Below are 20,726 nucleotides of genomic sequence, written 5' to 3' on the forward strand. Positions count from 1 at the left end.
CTAATTATATTTTGTTTCTTTTCCAAACCTTTTTTAATATTTATAATATACTCTAAATTAAAGACGTAGCAATTAAACTAAAATTGAATCAGTTTCTTAATTGTATATAAAGGGAAGTGCGCTACTTTCGGACGACTTAACCTTCGGACACCTCAATTTTTTTCTGTTTCATATGGATATCACTCATAGCTTTTCTTTGAAAATTTAAGGGGTTTGGACTAGTTATTAAAATATATTATAATGGACCAGATTCATTTAACACTCATAAAAAAATAATTTTTCAAAGCTTGAGTCGTCCTTACAAAATACAGGTATAGGGGTATTTCCGCTATACCTGTACTTTTAATGGAATAAAACATAAAACAAATAATTAAAAAATCCGAATAGTTTTTCAAGATAAAAGGTAAAAATATCTGGATTTCTTATTCAATTTGGATATATTTTTTTATATGAATTTTTCAGTTCTCGTAAGTCTGTGAACTGTTTTCAATCGGTTAAAACTGATAGGGGAAAGTACTCTCCCTTCGAACGTTCATGCCTACGAATAATGCGAATTTCTTTTATTTTTCCTAAGACACTTACACATAATTATCAATAATTTATAATAAGCTAACTTATTTTTAACAGAAATATGTAAGTCTCTTAAGAAAAATAAAAGAAAATTCACATTCTTCGAAGGCATGAACGTTCGAAGGGAGAGTACTTTCTCCTAATGATCCAATTATCAAAGTTTTTAGTGTAGAATTCAGTTTTAAACAGAAATTGTGATAGTTTTCGAATGGTTTTTAATAAATTTTGAAGCAATAAAAAAATATGATTGCAATATTTTACAAGTCGATTGCATTTATGAACGAGATACCTCATGAGTTTAAGGGCAGACTCACATTGACAATAAAATGCTCACCGTAGCCTCACCGTATTTCGTTAATTTACGCATTTTCATTGCAATTCTTACACAAAGTCTCGATTACCGTATTACCTTATCTCATACTCGGTAGCACTAGGTGAAAATAATATAAGAAAATTGAAGAAATAAAACAAAAATTCGATAAACGGTGAGCAAAAAAAAACTAGGTGAAATAATTCGTACAGTCTTTTTGCTCACCGTTTATCGCATTTTCGTTTTATTTCTTCAATTTTCTTGTATTATTTTTACCTAGTGCCACCGAGTATGCGATAAGGTAATACGGTAAACGAGACTTTGCGTAAGAATTGCAATGAAAATGCGTAAATTAACGAAATACGATGAGCACTTTACTGTCAATGTGATTCTGACCTAACTTCTAAAAAAGGTATTTTTGATGTCAATTTATTCACAAGTTCGAAAATCGTTTTGAAAAGCCAATCACGCGTTTAAACATTTTACAAAGCATATTTCATCCTTTGAATATTGTTGATTCCTGTTTCATGTTGTTTTAAATGTCTAAATAATTTTTTTTTACCAATCAGGAGTGGAATGATAACTTTTGGATACTCTCGAATCTCGAATCGATTGCATCGATAAATCTATATCTCTTTGATTTGGTGAATGACGGATTTTTAAACATTTTATTAAAAGCACATGACTGTTGATAAATATGTATATTCTCTGCAAAAAGTGCCGCTATCATTATAATTTTGCAGAATCAACATTCGATACTATCGAAAAGAAGTTATCATGTCAATTCTTTCTGGGGTAATTTCTAAACTTGAGTCGATTGCATTTGAATTTTAACTATTTGAATACATAATTTTCATAATAATTTTAGATTTTGCTTAATTTTGTTAATATTACGTGATGATTCCCGAAATCGCATTTCATCCAAAATTGATCCAATTCCGTTCAAATTATGAAACTATAATAAAACTAAAATTCAATTTCACGTGGGAAAAATGCAATTTGTAGCAGAAAATGCAATTGTTTAGCAATTAACTAGAGATTTGTTGACAACTGTATTAAAAAAAATCATTTAAAAAATTTCTATTTGCCTCTCGAAATACTTTACTGAATTGTATAACAACTTTCCTCCTATATGTGCAAACAATCACGTGTTTGCAGGCACAAATGCCAATATAAAAAAAAGCTTGCAGAAATTAAATAAAAATGGTTCTCTATATTCAATTTTTAAAATAAAGTTTAATTGGATTCTATAATGATTACAGAAAAAAAAGTATCAGAGAAAAATAATTATTTTTCAATGGGGGAAAAATGTGAAATATAGTTGAAAAGAAAGAAAAAAACGGTGAGGATTTATAAATTAGTTTTGAGAAAAAAAAGTACTATAACATCTCCTTGGGTATGTTTAAATTTCAGGAAAATTAGCAAACATAAAGTGTAGAGTGAGTGATTTTAGACAATTTTCCCAACACAAGGGATTGTACACCGCTGTGGAGTGCATCATCATTTTCAGAGAGTGTTCACCGTTCTTTTTTATCCCTTGTTCCGTGGGTGTGACGAGGAGGAAAAAAAAAGACGAAGTTGCTGGGATAAAAAAGTGAGGAAATAAATTAACAGAAAATAGCAATAAAACATAAAAGAGGGGACTGTGGTGAGAGACAAGAGGCGGGTATTTGTATGTTGTTTGGTGGAGTGAGAACAAGAGTGGTGTCAGTGAAGTGGAGGAACGACGTATCCTCAAACCTCCTTGGTAGAAATTGCTACCCATAGCATTCATAGATGAAAATGTGTAGTGTAAAATGTTGAGGAAATTCGCTGGTTGATAAAATGAACAATTGAAGTGGATGGTGTGAAGGTGGCACAGAAAAGTCAAATAATAATGAAATGTGATGGTTTATTTAGTAAATAATTGCGTGTAAAAGGAAACTGAAAGCGTCATACTCCCTGGAAAAAAAAGAGAGGAAACCCAGCAGTGAAGAAAAATGTATCGATTTCAACTGCTAATATTTTTTCTGCCATCCATAATATTTGCCACGACGCTGGAGCCAGGTATATAATCTGCTATTTTATTTTGTCGCGAGGGAGTGATTCTATATTTATTTTCATGTCCACCCACACTCCCATTTAACTTTCTCATCCTGCTCTCCCCATTTAAGCTTTTCTCTCGTACATCCCCACAAACGATTGACGATGTGGGTCGGGAGGCGCGCAACCCGGAAGAGGCGCGCGCGAGGATATGTGGATGAGCAGAGAAGAAGAATGGGGAGATCATTCAGAAAGTTCGTAGCCTCAATCACTTGACTGGGTGAATGGAACTGGTTTATATAAAACCTTTGTTAGGCGCTTGTTAAATGTTCGTTAAAGTTTGTTGTCTGTTCACTGCATTCGCGTTGCTCGATTCTTGCCAAAATTTATAGAGCACTTTCTTCGATTTTTTTGTGGTCAAATAAAACATCAAAAACAGCCAAAGTGCTGCTATAAATTTACCAGAAAATTCTTACAATAGGTAAAGTTCTCATGAACACTGTATACTAAAGCATTTAGCTGAGATTCTTTTTAGAGTTGATATTTTTTTTTTACAATCCATGCCGACCATGTCACATTGAACCAAACTTTGCATGTACACATTTTGATGCTTATAAATCACGAAAAGCGATATAAATGCATTTTCGTTCTAGTCTCGTTAAAACCGTCCGAATCGTCCGTCTGTGAATTACTTCTGGTCAGAGAACGAAAAGAGATATCAATAAGCAATTTTCGGCAAAGGTTAAATATCGAGTATTAACACTAAACCTACCGACCGTTTTTGGTCGATTTTCGGTAAAATGAAAAATCTCGGTATGATAGGATACTCAACAAATTTGTCTTGGAAAAGAGCAAAAAATTAAAATTTAAACATTGAAAAATATATTACATGCATATTTTGAGAAATTCGTAAATTTTGATAGTGACATGGTACCATTTAAATATGTGTTAATTTTAAACCGGTCAATTTGACCGGGTCATGGTAGGTTTAGTGTTAAATTAATAGGTCAAGTGCTAGAGCACTCCCTCTATAATGCAAGTGTCCCGGATTTGAATCTCCTTTAGGTCACCAGAATTTTCTGGCGATAATGGTGTTCGACTTGCATCCTGTGAGCTTCACTTCACTTGATTACACGGGGCATGGGACTCATCCCATCCCTGTATAAGAAAAAATAATGGACATCCCCAGCTCCCCTTGTGGGAAGGCCTAAGATTATCTATGGAACGTTGTGCCATCATTTTTAATATTAAGTATATCGAGTGGATAACGTTAAGATGGTGTTGTCAGATCCATCTTGCCACACCTTCTTCCGGCATTTTTGTTGTTTTTTAATACCTAATCCCCTATGGTATGGATCGGTTTCAAATATTGTTATGGCTGGACTCAATAACCTCTACACACTAGAGAAATTTATGTCCATATTGAAGCAACTTCCCTACCCTTACCATCACCGGAAATGTTAATTTTACCCTGCAGTATTGATCCAAAATCGGTGTAAATATTACCCTTTTTAGGTGTATTGGGGGTTAAAGTTACCCTTTTTCATGTTAATTTTACCCTTAAAAAGGTGTATAATTAACATTAAAAAATGTTGATATATTTTTACAAATAAAAAGTGTTAAAGTTATAAGGAAAAAAAAGTTAATCGCATCCTCTTTTTTTCTCAGTCAGTGGTGCTATCACACTAGGATTTTTTCAATTTGTAATTTCAATTTAATTTTCAGATGAATTGTTCCTATTTCCTATGCGTTATTTTGCACTAAAAACCAATTGAATTGATAGATCTTCACTTATTTATTATAATAAAAAACTAATACTGGGCCCAGAAAAACCTGTTTAATTATGTTAAAATAGCATAATGTGGTTGCTCAAATTGCTCATTAATTTCAATTTTATTGCAGTTAAACAAGTAGTCTTTTAAAGAAAATTGTTCTTATAAATTTATTTACTCGTAATTAATATTATTTGTGACGAAAATATAAGATAAGTACAGTGTTTTGGTGATAAACATGCATGAAGTGAAGGTTAAGTATCGGGAGTAATTCATTAAGTTCCTCCAAAGCCATTCGAAGGAAATTGTTGTGTTAAGAAATCTTAGTTGTGAGTTGGGACGACTTGTGTGTGTCCTGACTATGAGAATTTTCAAGTAAATTCTAGAAATCTTAATGCTCAATTGGCTCAATTGAATTCAAAATTAAAACGTGAAAAATCCTAGTGTGATAGCACCAATAGCACCGTTGACATAAATTTCTCTAGTGTGTAGAAGAGGCATTTAGTGCGGACAGCTCGCGACAGTCTGGAGCCCACACCAGTCGATTGCATAAGCAGGTCACCTCCTAAGTATCTGATAATTCAGAGTACACTGAGAGAAATCCGAAAAAGTTAAAATAACATTCCGGAAATGTTAATTTTACCCTGCAGTATTGATCCGAAATCGGTGTAAATATTACCTTTTTAGGTGTATTTGGGGTTAAAGTTACCCTTTTTCATGTTAATTTTACCCTTAAAAAGGTGTAAAATTAACATTAAAAAATGTTGATATATTTTTACACCTAAAAAGTGTTAAAGTTATGAGGAAAAAAAGTTAATCGCACCCTCTTTTTTTTCTCAGTGTAGATATTGCTTCCTCCCTATAATATCTCGATTTCGTTTTAATTTTCAGAATTTGATAATATGATATAATATGGAAAGGTCTCGTTATGCTACAACACTTCAATATAATAAAACTTCCATACGACTACTTCTACTTTCGGTTGTAGAGCGTGCGGCCTATACTACACATGTCAACCCTGTCGAAGGCTGTATCCCATCAATCCAAATCCTTTCACACACCCAACCCCTACCATTCCAAGGCGGGTGCTGAAAGTTGTTATATGGTGGTCTTGTTGCTCATTTTCCCTCTAGAAGTTTTTAGTTTTATTTAGGTGAGCTCCATCAGGGCTTACGCGATTATCAAAAATTCGGTAAAAATCCAATGTATATTTTTAAAAACATCAGATGTACAGGTCAAGACCTTTCCAACGATTGATCATATTCCTTCCTCGATGTACCCTGATCTGAGCTATAATCGAAAATGACTTGACCGGATCATATCTTCGGAATTTACTACCCGATTTAGATGAAGTCTTAGTATATTGTATCTGAGGTAGTGACCTTTACAACAACAGGTCACACCCCTCTTGCTTTCACTTCAATATCCCCTGACCATTAGTGCAGAAAAATTGTCCGGACTCTCCGTTAGCGTTTAACCTTTCGACAGCCTTGTGTACCCGAACTAATTGATTTCAAATCGAAGGGAAAATTTGACTGTAAGTTGATTTTTTTTGGGGAAATGGATCTTGCACACCTTTTGATCAGGAAAATTGCCTGAAATCAAAGTCACATCGTTTCCTTTCCTCAAACGTTTTGTATACGTCTTTCCCACTCGCACTGCTCTTCTTTTGAACATCACAACAAATTATATTTATTTCAAATCGATTTGAGTGTGAAAGAATAGGATAGACATTTCAGAAAGAAATGGATGCAAATTTTGACTTTATGAAATTTACCGGATCTAAAGGATCTGTCACAGCCATAAAAGAATCGGGTCAAGCCAATTTTATCCGTTGCGACTGTTGAGAACAGTTTACTCGAAGAAGTTTTTCGAACTGTTTTTTAAATGTGTGTATTTTACACTTTCGAACTGAAATTAAATTAAATTAAATTTGTTTTGATATTCAAAAGAAGAAGAAGACTTTGAAAGAGTGGGAAAGACGTACGCAAAATCTTTGAGAAGGAAAGGAAAATCAATTTTGATTTCATGAACGTTTCCTGATCTAGAAAATGTAACGAGACCCTCAAAAGTCATTTCTTAATCGAATTTCCATTTATTTTTAGTTTCAAACACTCCGAGTTGCAAATATTCCGATATTTCCTGTAAAGAATCTCATTTACCATACTTATCTTAAGCTTATAATTTTTTGTCTTTCACATTTTTGTTTATTTAGTGTAATCTCATGTCCCTGTATAACAATGCAATATGGGATTGTACATAATGTGTATAGCATACGTATTTTAATTTAAGAGACACGATACATATTGATTTTGAGTTCAATTTTCAATTAAATACAAAAATGCTCTTCATTAAATTTTGTGGAATATAAATAATTATTAATACTTTATAAATCCTGTTAGTATACTCTTGTTTTTTACTCATAACAAGTACTAACTGTAATTTTCATTAATTTATTCCGAAGTACTACTCAAAGTCACCTAAATTATATTTACGTACACAAGTATATTTTTAAAAATACTTTTCTCCCCAATTAATTACGAACTTAATTGTCAAATGGAAATGATTATTATTAAATATTCTCATCTGATATTAACACAGACTGTGCAACTGTGCATTTAAGAATGAAATAAAATAAATCTTTTTTTAACGGTTTTGCTGAATAAAAAGGAAATGGAAGAACGAGGTGTTTGAAAGAAATAAAACAGTTTCACATACCCATACATATTTCCCGGAAAGAATACAGATTGCACTGAAACTGAACTATACCCGGTGGGTCTTCTTTTTGTATCGATCTAGAGAATATTATGAGAATAATATGTGCACCTATCTCTTGTAATGCTTCTCAAATACTTTTGCAATATATGCAAAATATTATCTCTAGTGGAGGTTGGGGCAGTTAAGGAACTGAAGCGTTCTTCAAAACTCCTTTGTGAAACGTTTATGAATCTAAGGTATTGGCTATTCTTTTCAAATGTAAAATTTCAAATCCCTATAAAATTTATTATCCTAAAATTTTATATTTTTCAAAGTCATGCATACTCGTGAAACGAATTCACGAGAATATTCAAATATAATGATCCTTGATACTGATTATTTGAAAAATAAAAATATTTAGTTTATTTTCTGTTAATATTTTTTTAACGATCGGGTAAAAAATTGCAAAACCTTGGTTATCAAATCGATTTATCAATCTAGATAAGTAATAGAACATTTTTAGGGTTATAACACCAAAGTTACGAGTTTGAGGATTTTGCAAAATTGTGATGTTTTATTTTGATTCTCATCTTAGATCATAAAATAACTTACGATCAAATCGCTCTGACTTATCTGTAAAAAGCATTTTAAAGCGCCCTTAACTTTGGAAACATTATAAAAGTTTAACTTTGCGACGTCAGTGTTTCAAATTTCATCTTAGAGCACAATCTTATCAATAAAAGTTTAATTACCAAAAGCAACGAAGTATAAAATTAAGTTTGTGTATTTCTCTCCATTTACTTAAATTTTTCCCGCCAAAATGTTCATAGTTTAATTCTTTTGGATTTTAGAGAAACCTCCAAATCTACACAGAAATAGACTGAACTGTAGGGGAGACTGTGGCAAAATTTGTCAAAATGAAAATTTCAATATTCACTATTTTCTAAAATAAAAGAGACTGAGCCTTGAAATTTTTATTATAGATAGCCTTCATGAACCTTCTTAAACTTACAAAGTTTCAAGGGATTCGAGGAAGGATTATGTAAAATAAAAAAAAAAAAATGAAATTTTGTGCCCTATTTTTGGAATATTTGGCTTACAGAAAATATCAATACTGATTAAATCAATTTAAGAATATTTCTCGTTAAGATAGAGAAAAATTATTTTCGACAAAGTTATAGAGGAATAAATTTCCTATAAAAATATGCCTATTTGATATTTTTAATGTTCGCGAGACTAAAACGTCGTAAATTATCCGAAGACTGACAAAATTTGCCCCAGCACTTTTGAGAATCTCCACAAAATCGACTTTTAGAAAATGATTCGAAAATCACATTTCTTTCGAGATAGAGGAAAATAGTCTTCTGCAATGTTGTAGAGCAGTAATTTTCCTATAAAAATATGCTCATTATAAAACGTTTAAGTTTTCTTAGAGCTCGTGAAAGAATGAAATATGCGTTTTGATAAGTTTTGCCCCAGTCTCCCCTAGTATTTCACATTATTTCTTTTAAAGTTTTTTATATTGTCTTACAATAGTCTTACGATGTTATCACAATTGCACATTAAAATTTTAATGTGACTTGCATTTTGTCGCTGGTGAACATCCAAATGTGTGATTTATGTCTCTTAATCACTGACTATTTAGTATTTGATTAATTTATTTACAAAAAGGTAAACTTGGCCCTCAAAAAATGGTTTTAATTTCACATGAATGTTTCAACGTGAAACATATGCTCTTGGTCAATTTAAACTTATTTTTTCAGGTCAAGTTTACTTTTTTTTGAATAAATAGAACAAACTCTAAATATTAAGTGATTCAAAGACACAAATTGTGGATTTAGACGTCAATTAATGTAAATAACTTTAAAATTTTAATGTGTAAGCATGATATAAAGTTTAGAATCCTAATGCAAATTTAGTAATGGTCATACGTTTCAGTATTAATTTTTTTTACGTAAAAAAGTTAAATCCGTTTAGTAGGTAGCAGAGGATGGAAAAGTAGTTCAGCCATTAGAAGTTTAAAAAAATTAATTTGTTAAACGATTATGAGCTACTAGTATTTCAAATTAGTTAAATTCTAATAGTTTATCTTAGGTATGGCCTATTTGAAATTAACCGTATCTTCGAAAATCACTCATGCCCTGCCCCACCCTTCCTTATATGAATTTTTGTATTCCAAATGGCTTTCCTGAAAAATGTTAATAATTTTGAGGTCGGAAGTCGAAACCGTTGATGTATTCTTACTGAAAAGAAACAAGAGATGAGAAGTGTAAGAAACATTAAGTTGTTTTTAAATCAAACCTTGTTCTAAATCTTTTTTTTTTAAAAACTGATAGAATTTTCTATGGTATCATCAAATAGAAGAAAAGCAACACAATATGGGAATAAATTTTGAGATGTTTTTAAATAAATATTTTGCCGTGGATGTTTGTTTTTTTCTTAAATGAGAAAATTATCTTCTTCAATCACCTTAAAAAATACAATGGGAATTATAAAAATTATTTCGCATCATCCCCAATTGATAAGCTCTAGGCTCGAAAATGATTTTATATTGTGGATGGGAATGTTTAATGATGTTAGGATTAGAGACAAATCGATCGGGGTTGTATTAACATGAAAAAATTATCCCAGGATTTGTTTGTTTTCACAAACTCTAATCCTTTATAGATATTAGGGGAAAGTACTCTCCCTTTAAATGTTTATGCCTTTGAATAATGTGACTTTCTATTATTTTTCCTAATGGCCTCTACACACTAGAGGAATTTATGTCCATATTGAAGCAAATTCTCTACGCTTGTGTAAGAAAAACTCTTCAATATGGACATAATTTTCTCTAGTGTGTAGAGGCCATAAGAGACTACACAAAATTATCAATAAAATAGATAATAAGCCAACTAATATTGAAAAGAAATGTGAAAATGTCTTAGAAAAAATAAAAGAAAATTCACATTATTCGAAACCATGAACGTTCGAAGTTAGAGTACTTTCCCCTATATGGATTACTAAGGCACTTTGTTTTGAATTTAAAATCATTTAAAAGCATTTCCAAAATATTTTACTGTTCGAACTCAAAGAGAGACCAGATTATAAATCACTTTTTTTTTAACTTGTCACCGTTTAGGACCTTAAACGGTAAAAGATATAAACTTCTGGTCTTCCAGTGAAACGCAATAAAAAGGAAAAATTACGTCCGGACGTTTCTCTCTATCTTCCCTTAACCCTTTAAGGACGAGAAGGTCAAAAGAAGAAGGAGAAGGCTTTAGAAGGCTGTAAGAAAAATTTCATTTTTGGGTCACTGGTGACCCAAACGTCCTTAAAGGGTTAAACCTCCTCAAACCCCTCCAAAACCATGTTTTTTTGGTTTTTTCTCAAAATTGGTTCAAGCTTTTTCAATGATTTTTGGATATGTTTTTGAGGTAGTCCAGATAAACATTTCGTCCAAACTATGACCGGAAAATTCTCTATTTTAAATTATTAAAGGACAAAGGTCAATCAGTTCGGAGGGCTTATTTTTTAACCAATTTGGTTAAATTTGGATTTTTTAGAAAGGTATTAAAATTTCGAACCTGATTGCATCGGTCGGTCTTTATTGGTAATAAATCGGTTAAGTACCGATAATTGAATAATTTTTTCGGAAATTATTGTTCTACTTTACCTTAAATTTAAGCTAGTGGTCAAACGAACTTGGATTTTTTGGAAAGATCTTGACATTTCTTATCCGGCTATATCAGTCCCAATCGTTAACGAATTGGTGAAGTTATCGTTTAATTGATTTATTTTTCTCTAATATCCTTTTTATTTGCACATGTTTACAAAACAAAAGTAATTGTGCTCTGGGCATTATACCTTATGCCCAACACGCAATAACTTTTGTTTAGTTAATATATTTTTGGCGTTTCTATGAGAATGAATAAAACCTAAATCTATGCATCTCTCTCTCGGACTTTCGCAAGGAATTTTGAAAACATGTTTGTAAACAAAAGTTATTGTGCTTTGAGCATCAATTAGAAGATCTCGTTAACTGACAAAAAACTCAAAATATTGTTTCGTAAAACATTATCCTATTTTCCTAAATAATTAAGGCATTAGTAAAAAAAAGAATAAATCAGAGAATATTATTTGGTATTGGTACAATCCCCATAATGTCTCGAGGTACCACATGCAAATAACACTTTGAATAATCTACATTTTTGTATTACAAATATATTTAGGGTCATGACCTCTTTTCTGGGTGACCTAAAATATTTCGTGTCGCTCCTTTAATTGAAATAATAGGAATAGTTTATTTAGGATGAATAATGATTTCATTATTTAATTTCTTTTCCCAAATAACTCTATATGAGACGATTTTCAGCTTTTTCTCTATGTTTAGGTATAGTTATGTCGTTTTTATTATTTGTTATTTTTGATCTAAGAAAATTTTTGCTATTTTGCATTTACCTTGCTTTTGTTGCATTATTTGCACCGGTTAATCCAGGTAAAACAATTTATGCCATATTTTTGGCTATTAAATGCTAAATTACGGGTCTTTTCTATATAATTTTAATAATCATAAAAGAAATTTAAATATTTTCAAGTAATTGGTAAATGCTCTAGAAGTAAAGCTCGTGAAACCAGCAGGGGAAGGCTTTCATGCTTGGCACACACTCTGGATTGGAATTATTCTTATTTTTTCCCATATATCTTTTAAAGAATATGATCTAATTTTTCAGGAAATTTGTCATTTAAGACTTATACTATTAAAATATATTTCCATAGAGAGGTCAGATTCATTAAAGTAATATGCAAAAAATATGAAGTGTTCGAAGCCATAGTGTGTGCGAAGCTTGAAAGCCTTCCTCTATACCAGAAAAACTGTATACTGACAAAAAATACGAGACATTTATTTTTGTTCTTTCCTTTATTTTATCAGAGAGTGAATAGGGGAAAGTACTCTCCCTTCGAACGTTCATGTCTTCGAATAATGTGAATTTTTTTAAGCTTTCCTAAGAAACTTAAACAGTTCTATTAAATCTTAGTTATCTTATTATCAATTATTGATAATTATGTGACAATCATGTGGAAATCTCTCAGGAAAAGTAAAAGAAATTTATATTATTCGAAGGCATGAACGTTCAAAGGGAGAGTACTTTCCTCTATATTAGATTTTATTGAGATCCGATTTTTATTATTAATTTTTGTGTAAATCCTTTATTTTATGCAAGAGGTCCTTCACATCTAGTTTTTTTATCAAAATAATTTTAGTGGTCTAGTGGACTTTTAATGACCTAATTCTGATTTTCAAAGTCTTATAAGACCTTGAGAACTTTTAGTGAGGGGCAAAGGAAAAATGAAAATCATTTTTCAAAATCAATTTTAAAGGCTCCGGCACACCTTTTAGATCAGGAAAATTTCATGAAATCAAAATTCACATGCCTTTCATTATCAAAGGATTTGCATATGTCTAGCTCATTCTTTCGCACTTTAAATTCGATTGAGCTAAATTGAATTTGTTGTGATATTTAAAAGAAGAAGAAGAGTGCGGTTCTAATACGTGCGTAATGAGGTTCTAATACATCCAGCACACATTTTAGAACAGTTAAACTTCATGAATTCGTTGCGTCCCTTTCTTTCTCAAGAGATTTATATAAGTGTGTACCATTCTTTTGGACTCAAAATTGGTTTGAACTACAGCAGAGTCTCGCTATAAGCCATCGCTCTATAGTCCACAATTTATCGACCGTTGATTTCAAAACACTGATTTTAATTTAGGTTATGTTTTTTAGTACGCGACATGCAAAGTTGTCATAATTATTTTAATATTTTTGGCAAACTTTATTAAGTAGTTGTGATAATTGTGATCCACAATGAAGAGAGCAAGGACAAGTGCCACAATCGCAAAGAAAGTGGAAGCCGTCGAGCAATTTCAATACTAAAAATCGTTGATAATTTTAAAAAATTACATGGACTATAGCGAGACTCTACTGTAAATTTAATTTGGTTTTTTTGTTCTTCCCCTATAATCCCCTTGCTCAGGTCTTAGGCCTTAGGTCTATTTTGAATATTAATTTGGTATGATGTTTAAAAGAGGAAGAAAAGACTGAAAGAGTAGGATAGCGATATTCATAATCTTTAGATAGACATATACAGAATCTTTGAGAAAGACAGGGAATGGAATTTTGCCTTTATGAAATTTTCCCAATCTAAAAGGTGTGCCGGAGCCATAAAAATTTGAATTCTCGAAATATTTAAATTTAAAAGTTGACAAAAAATCAATTTATTTCATATTTTTTATATTTTCATAGATTTTACAAGTTTGAAAGATAATTTCTTGGACATTTAAAGATTTTTCATTTACTATTAAAGCTTATGAAATCGGATCAGTAAAACTGAAGATATAACCAATTTAAATTCCTAAAAGCGGATCAATGGATTTGTCTGTATAACGAGTTTGAAATAAAGTTTTCAAACAATATTAAGTTTTGTGTAAATTACTAAATCCATCCAAAAAGCAAAATAGCGCTTGTATTTGAACATAAAAGGTTCAATATATTTTAGGTTATATGGCAGGGTGGCATAGATTCACGCAGCTGAACTTTTTTTTCAGAATCTATTTGCTAAACAAAAATATAAACCATATTTAAACTTAATAAATATGTTCAGTTAGTTTCTCTTCAGGGCCGTAGCGCTGTGGGAGGGCAGAGAGGGGCAACGCTCTACCCTAAAACTTCCAATGCCCTACCTTTAAAAACCAAAAACTAAGATAATATGCTAAGTAAACTATTTCTTCGTAGTTCGTTCGAATGATATGATAGAGAAGAAATAAATCCCCTGTTAAATGACCTAACCCCTTAAGTGTATGTATCAAAGTTTCTTTTTTATAGGGTAAAGTCTCATAATTTTGTCCAGTCTGCCTATAAGCATCGATGTTCCAAGTTTGAAGTGCGATATTTTCAATACTAATTTACTTTTTTTGTTACTCTCTTATCGGAAGGGTTGTTTACAAACTTGGCAAGGGTTTTTTGTTTTTATTTTCACTAAAATAAGTCTTAATACGTTTAAAAATGAATTGATATGTAGAGGTGAATTTGACTAGAATTTTTCACAACTTGGTTATTAATTTGGACAACTTGGCTGCAAATTTGGACAGCTAATTCGCCTCAACAGGATGCCCATTGTTCTTCATTTCATGAACCAATCTTACCTAGTCCTCTTCCTGTTCATGTAAGGGAAAAGAATGTCACAAAAAGACCGAAAACTTTCCATATCATTCATTAAAGTGAGTTGACTTCGGTGCTCCAAGCACGTGCGGCTTCGCTAATTCCCTGGCCTTTCCGGGAGCCTTTCAAGGCATTTCTCGCTACATCTCGTTCGTAGAGATGATGCTCCTTTGTTTCTCCAGGCATTTGTCCAACCTTGTCATCACAAAAGCTAAATCTTCATGAAATTTCGTGAGAAAAACACCTGTCCAAAATAAGGAGTATCACCTCACTGGTGATTTTCGTAGAAAATTTCCCATTTTTCACACGAAAAATCTAGTTCACAAGGCAAATCTCACTTCAGGTCAAATGTACAAATCATCACTAAAGTGAATCAACACAATATTCAATGAATATTCAATAATATCACTCAAAAAAAAGCGAAGAAACATTGTTAGTACTTCACCACAAATAAGACTGAATATTCTGTCATATTTCTCGTAAGCAATTGCTCACACTAAATTTTCAACAAATCAATTTCAACTCAAATCATATTCAAAATTTAATGTATTTAGTGTTAAAATCTTACAAAAAGATTAAATATTTAGATAGAATTCATTATTCATCAAATATTGGAATAAAAATCCATCATTTTAATCAATTTATTTTTAGTGTCCAATTTTATCCTCAAAGTGTCCAAAATAAGAAACTGGACAAAGTTATGAGCCTTTACCCTATATATATATATATTTTTTTTGTTTTTTTTTAGTATTTTTTTGTGTAACCCTACTCACTTGGATTCAAGTGAGGTGGAATGGAATTCGATTAACCAATTTTAACTACTTGGTGCACTATGTTCATTCAACTCTAGCTACGGACTTGTTTCTCTTAGGTATTGACTATCTGAAAATATACTGGTCAATTCCTAAATAATAATTTTTTCCCCTAAAAATCTTTATTTTCTAAAGTAACCCATGCGTGGAATACTCCACACAGCCCTACAGTTCAGAATAATCATTATTTTACTTAAGTTTCTATACGTCTCGTTGTAGATATTTTAGCGAGGTGGACTTAAAAAGTGCAGTACTATTTTCATGAAGTAATAAAACATTTTATTTGGGAGATTAATTAGCATATTTGAGAGCTATTGATTGTTGTAACTTTACAAAAAGTTTAACATATTGTAAAGTATGTTATTGTCATTTGACGAAAAAATAACAATTGTATCATCTCAAATGCCTTTTGAATTGAGTTAAAATATCTGTTTTAATTGGTGCTTTCAATTAGTATTTTGACAAAAGAGTTACATGAAGTGGTATATCTGGATCAGACATTCCATCAAAGCAATTTCCATTTAATTTCTCAATGGGACAAGTCAAGTGGATATTTTGCAAATCCAGGCTACGACCTTTTTAAACAACCCACAAAGTTTCATGATGAAAAGCAATGAAAAAGATGGGGAGTGCGGGTGCGATGGCAAAAAGTTGGAGACACCATGTGAACTGTTCCTCTCTCTATGTTTGCTTTTCAGATCACCATAGGTCCATTTTAACAGACAATGACTGGAAGAAACTCTGGATGGTGGCAGGAAGTACAAATTATGACTCCAAGTCAGAGAATAATATAGATTCCAGTGATTCACCTCAATTTGAGGATACAGAGGTAAGGAAATATAAAACGCACACCCAAAAGCATAATGTAAAAAAAATATATATATTATATATACACAAGACCCTAAAAGCATCCGTGACATGAAAATATTGCTATATACAGCCAATTAATAATGGGCTTTTTTTCCTTCTCATCCTCAGATGTTTGCCCACAATACGACCGTCCAATTGGGAGGAACCGCCTTCCTTGTTTGCAAAGTGTCCGGAATCGACAGAGTGGGTGCTAATTGGGTTTGTCGTTTGTCTCAAATGTTACACACTTTCTTAGTCTTTTCCTTTATCCACCTCAAACCACCTTTTGACCGTAGACAAGAAAATTAATTTTCCCTTGCATGATACCAACCGCCGTTTACAAATATTATCAAATTGATTGTTAAATATGTACTTTCCTTTTTTTCGAGATGTGCAGTGGCGTACCCAGGTTATATTGGCACCCGGGTGGGTGCTGATATACCTGATATACATATATTGAATATTTTATGCTTGTTTTTTATTAATGGAAAAAGTTGCCCCGGTACATGTGGCGCTTCTCAGCTGGTCAATCGACTGGCCAAGTTTTCTAACACGTGAATTATCGGATAGGAATGGAATACATTATATAACGATATACTTACGAAAAGGACGTAATAATCATAAAACAACAGACTAGTGTATCAGAATTTCGATCAAATATCAAGTGAAGCACAATTTACTATTTCAGTATTTTATTTCAAAACTCTTACACTGTGAGAGAAAACCGAAAAAGTTAAAATAACATTCCGGAAATGTTAATTTTACCCTGCAGTATTGATCCAAAATCGATGTAAATATTACCCTTTTTAGGTGTATTAGGGGTTAAAGGTACCCTTTTTCATGGTAATTTTACCCTTAAAAAGGCGTTAAATTAACATTAAAATATGTTGATATATTTTTACACCTAAAAAGTGTTAAAGTTATGAGGAAAAAATGTTAATCGCACCCTCCTTTTTTTCTCAGTGTAGGAACAAACTCTTCGGAAAAGATTAAGTTCGAACCGAAGCTTTAAGGTTTCGAGCAATTTCTAATTTGTCATGAAAAATTTAGTTTTTACCAAATTTTTAGTAAGATAGGGTAATTCGGAATCATATCTATTTTGGAAATTTGAAATTTTCTCACTGTTTCAGATGGTCAAAGAGAAAAAGAAAACCACGAAGAAGTACAAGACTTTATATTCGAGAGTACTTCTTCCTTGTTTTTCTTTCCTTTTGCTATCTAAAACTGTTAGAAAATTTCAAATTTCAAAATTAGACATGATTCCATATGGGTCCCGATCAAAATCCCGAAAGAAAAAAATCCAAAAGTCAAAAACCCGAACACCAAAATCCCGAAAGACAAAATTCCGAAAGCCAAAATCCCGAAAGCCAAATCTTGAATTTTTAAAAGTGTAATAGCTACTCCCACAATTGCAATCGCGCTTGTTGGAGGCAAAGGGAAATTATCTGTGTCTTGGGAAATTATTCTACACATTATCTTCCATATAATTTCGATTTTGAACATTCGGAATTTTGGCTTTCGGGATTATGGCTGCCTCCGTTCCAAATGACCCGATTTTACCCTAAAATAATCTGCATTTTTTCAACTTGTCACCGGGTTGGAGAACAAACTATAAGAGATATTAAAGTCTGGTTTTTAGCGAACCTAGTCCCAATAATAAAAAAAAGGACAAGAGAAGTTTTTTTTTGCTCCTCTCGCCTCTTGCTAACTCACCAAAATAACGTTTTTTGGTTCGGCGGGTCTTAGAATTCCTACGATTTCTTATATTTTTCGATATATTTTGGAAAATAATCATATAATCTATGTCGTAAAAAACTAGCTTTTTTGAATTTTTAAAGACCAAAGTTCAATCACTCTGGAGAGTTTATTTCTCAACAGATTTAGTCAAATTTGGAGATTTTGGAAAAGTCTTGAAGTCTCCAACTCGGTACTATCACTTTCAATCGGTAAAGTACTCGTATTTGATTTATTTTCCTTAAGAAGCTTGTTAGGATAAAATAGGGTAATTCAGAATCATTTTTAATTCGGAATTTTGAGATTTTATCACTGTCAAACAGAAAAGACTACGAAAAAGTACAAGCCTTAATGCTGAAAATACTCAGCTAAAAAAAATTACAGTAAAAAATTATCCCAAACCGTCCAAACTCTTATACATTGAGGATTTTGAAGCTGGGACCAGTGTTTTTGGCATACATTTTAAGTAAATGTGCACAGTTTGAGTGCTGGAAGACTTCTTAAGTGCAGTAGGGGAGATCGGGGAAGTTTGGGACACTTCTTTTATGTTTTGACTTTGAGGCATTATTTTAGAGAGTCATGGTATTGTCTCAGAATTTTGTATTGCCCATAAAACTGTGCAACAGTGATTTTGTTCCTGGGTTCTCATGCTATTTTTTCTATTGCTATGATCAAATGATTTACGAAAATACTTATCATTTTGATTTCATTTTAATTTCATTTTGTTTTTGCGCCTGGAATCTAGGCAAAACCGTTTTTGCCGTTTTTTGATACTTGGGTGCCTATATATCTCCGATTCTTCTGAACCGATTTATTTCGTAATATGGGAACATTTGTTCTCCTTTACATGCCCGATAATCCTTTGGACAGATGTAGTTCGTGAAACTGACACTAGGGGCGCTGTAGTCTCATATATGTCAGAAAACATGGAAAAATCGAACTTCTTAGCAACTTTAATCAAAAATGTCTCGAAAACTAAAACTGTCCGTAACAATCTGTTTTATGGGTTTGATTCAGAATTTTATTAGCTACATTTTCGTCCATGTGCAAGTTTTCTCTCAGATTGTTTTTTAACCTCGAAATTGGTTTACACTCTAAATCAATTCAGTTTTTTTCACAGAAAATCCACCTTCCGAAAAACTTTGTGGTCTTTCTGATGATTTTTAATCCTCATTATCACTTTCATTAAAGCTACTTTTACAGCTGTCTTTGACAGAACAATTTTCTCACATTTTCCGCATATTAAAACACCAGAAAACCACGTTAAATAACTATTTTTGCTTAAGAATATTTTTGTTGCTCTTTATTTTAACAGTAGAACAATAGGATCAGGAATCTTCATTTTTCTATTTTGTTTTTTACACTCTTTGTTTCTCGCAATTTGTCTTTGGAATCTTTGTTTTTTGGACACCTTGTCTTTGTAAATTTCGTCTTTTATACATTGTGCACAATTTTATAATTTCCCAAAAATTTCATTTTACCCAGGAAATTTCTCTTTACCCTGGGCTAACTTCCCAAAACACAGAAATTTTTTCCCTTTGCCCCAACAGATACTGATAACTTCCGAAAACACAGAATATTTCCCTTTGGCGTCACAGTGAAAACTAATATAAAGAGCTTGATGCTCGACTCTAAACGTTTAAAACTCATCCTAAAGCCCTTATCTCTGTAAAGTTGTAAAGGGCTTAATGTTTTACCAGAAACTTAAACTCCAGGAGCATAGCACCGTCAGCCTAATTTAATATAAAGTTGTAATTTCATTATTTTATTTAATAAAATATATGGTGGATTGTGGAAAGGGAGACACTTATGAAAAAGTTCAATTTCAAATGCATTTTTAAGTTGAATAAATATTTATTACTTTTATTTAATTTAGATCATAAGATTCCTTTTGAAATATTCTAACAGAATCTTAACAGTTTTTATTAGAATTGTCAATCAATTAATTAGAATATTCAATCAAATTAGAAAACAACACATTTTAAAAGGATGGACAAAATTTTGGAAAGTTGGACATAGTGATATTAATGACAAAATATTATACGAAATATGTAGAAAATCAAATGTTGAGGGTTTTCTGCGTATACTTGCATATTTGATGGTTATGCTAATCCCTCCTTTATGTCCGGGTAACAGTTGAGGAACACTAATTACCAAGAACTTCCTGTGGACGTCCAACCAAAAAGAGGTTCTGTAAATTTGACAGACGTCTCGCGCTGTCCAGCAGTTATAGCTTTAAAACGGGTGCAACTTCTTAGCAGATTTGGATACCTCACCGGTCAGGTCCTTTTCCACTTGCTTATATAGGGCTAGATATCCCTAGATAGGGCTTTCGAGTTGCCTATGACATATCAGCGAAGACCGAACAGAAGGCGTTTTAGGGTTCTCGAGAGACCCTTCCTTTTCTGACATTCTTTTCCTTACATTTCTTTTTAACATTCTTTCTTCTTGATATTCTGTGTAATTTTTTCCAACCTAAAACATATTTGATGGAGATTATGACAATTGTCGGGAACAATTGAATAAGTAAAATTTCGTAAAGTCATAATTCACATCCCTTTCTTTCTCAAAAGTTCTGCATACGTCTATGCTACTCTTTCACACTCTTCTTCTTTTTCTTCTTCTTCTTTTGAACATCACACCAAATTAAATTTAGTCCAATCCAATTTTGTGTCCGAAAGAATGGGATACACTTATGCAAATCTTTTGAGAAAGAAAGAGGCGCGAAATTTGATTTCATAAAAATTTTACTAACCTAAAA

General features: G+C 32.0%; 1 protein-coding gene across 2 annotated transcripts in view; it reads left to right on the plus strand.

The window, feature by feature from the left end:
* LOC129804565 (uncharacterized) overlaps positions 1–20,726 on the plus strand; it is a 102,191-nt gene that overhangs the window by 20,065 nt on the left and 61,400 nt on the right. The window contains exons 4-5 of one of the 2 annotated variants that reach the window (XM_055851960.1): positions 16,081–16,211; positions 16,361–16,435. In XM_055851960.1, coding sequence (XP_055707935.1) covers positions 16,081–16,211; positions 16,361–16,435 — 206 coding nt within the window. Of the gene's footprint in view, positions 1–16,080; positions 16,212–16,360; positions 16,451–20,726 lie in introns of both variants that reach the window. The other variant, XM_055851959.1, reaches the window with a different exon arrangement.

The sequence above is a fragment of the Phlebotomus papatasi genome, chromosome 2, assembly GCF_024763615.1.
Source record: "Phlebotomus papatasi isolate M1 chromosome 2, Ppap_2.1, whole genome shotgun sequence".
NCBI classification, from domain to species: domain Eukaryota; kingdom Metazoa; phylum Arthropoda; class Insecta; order Diptera; family Psychodidae; genus Phlebotomus; species Phlebotomus papatasi.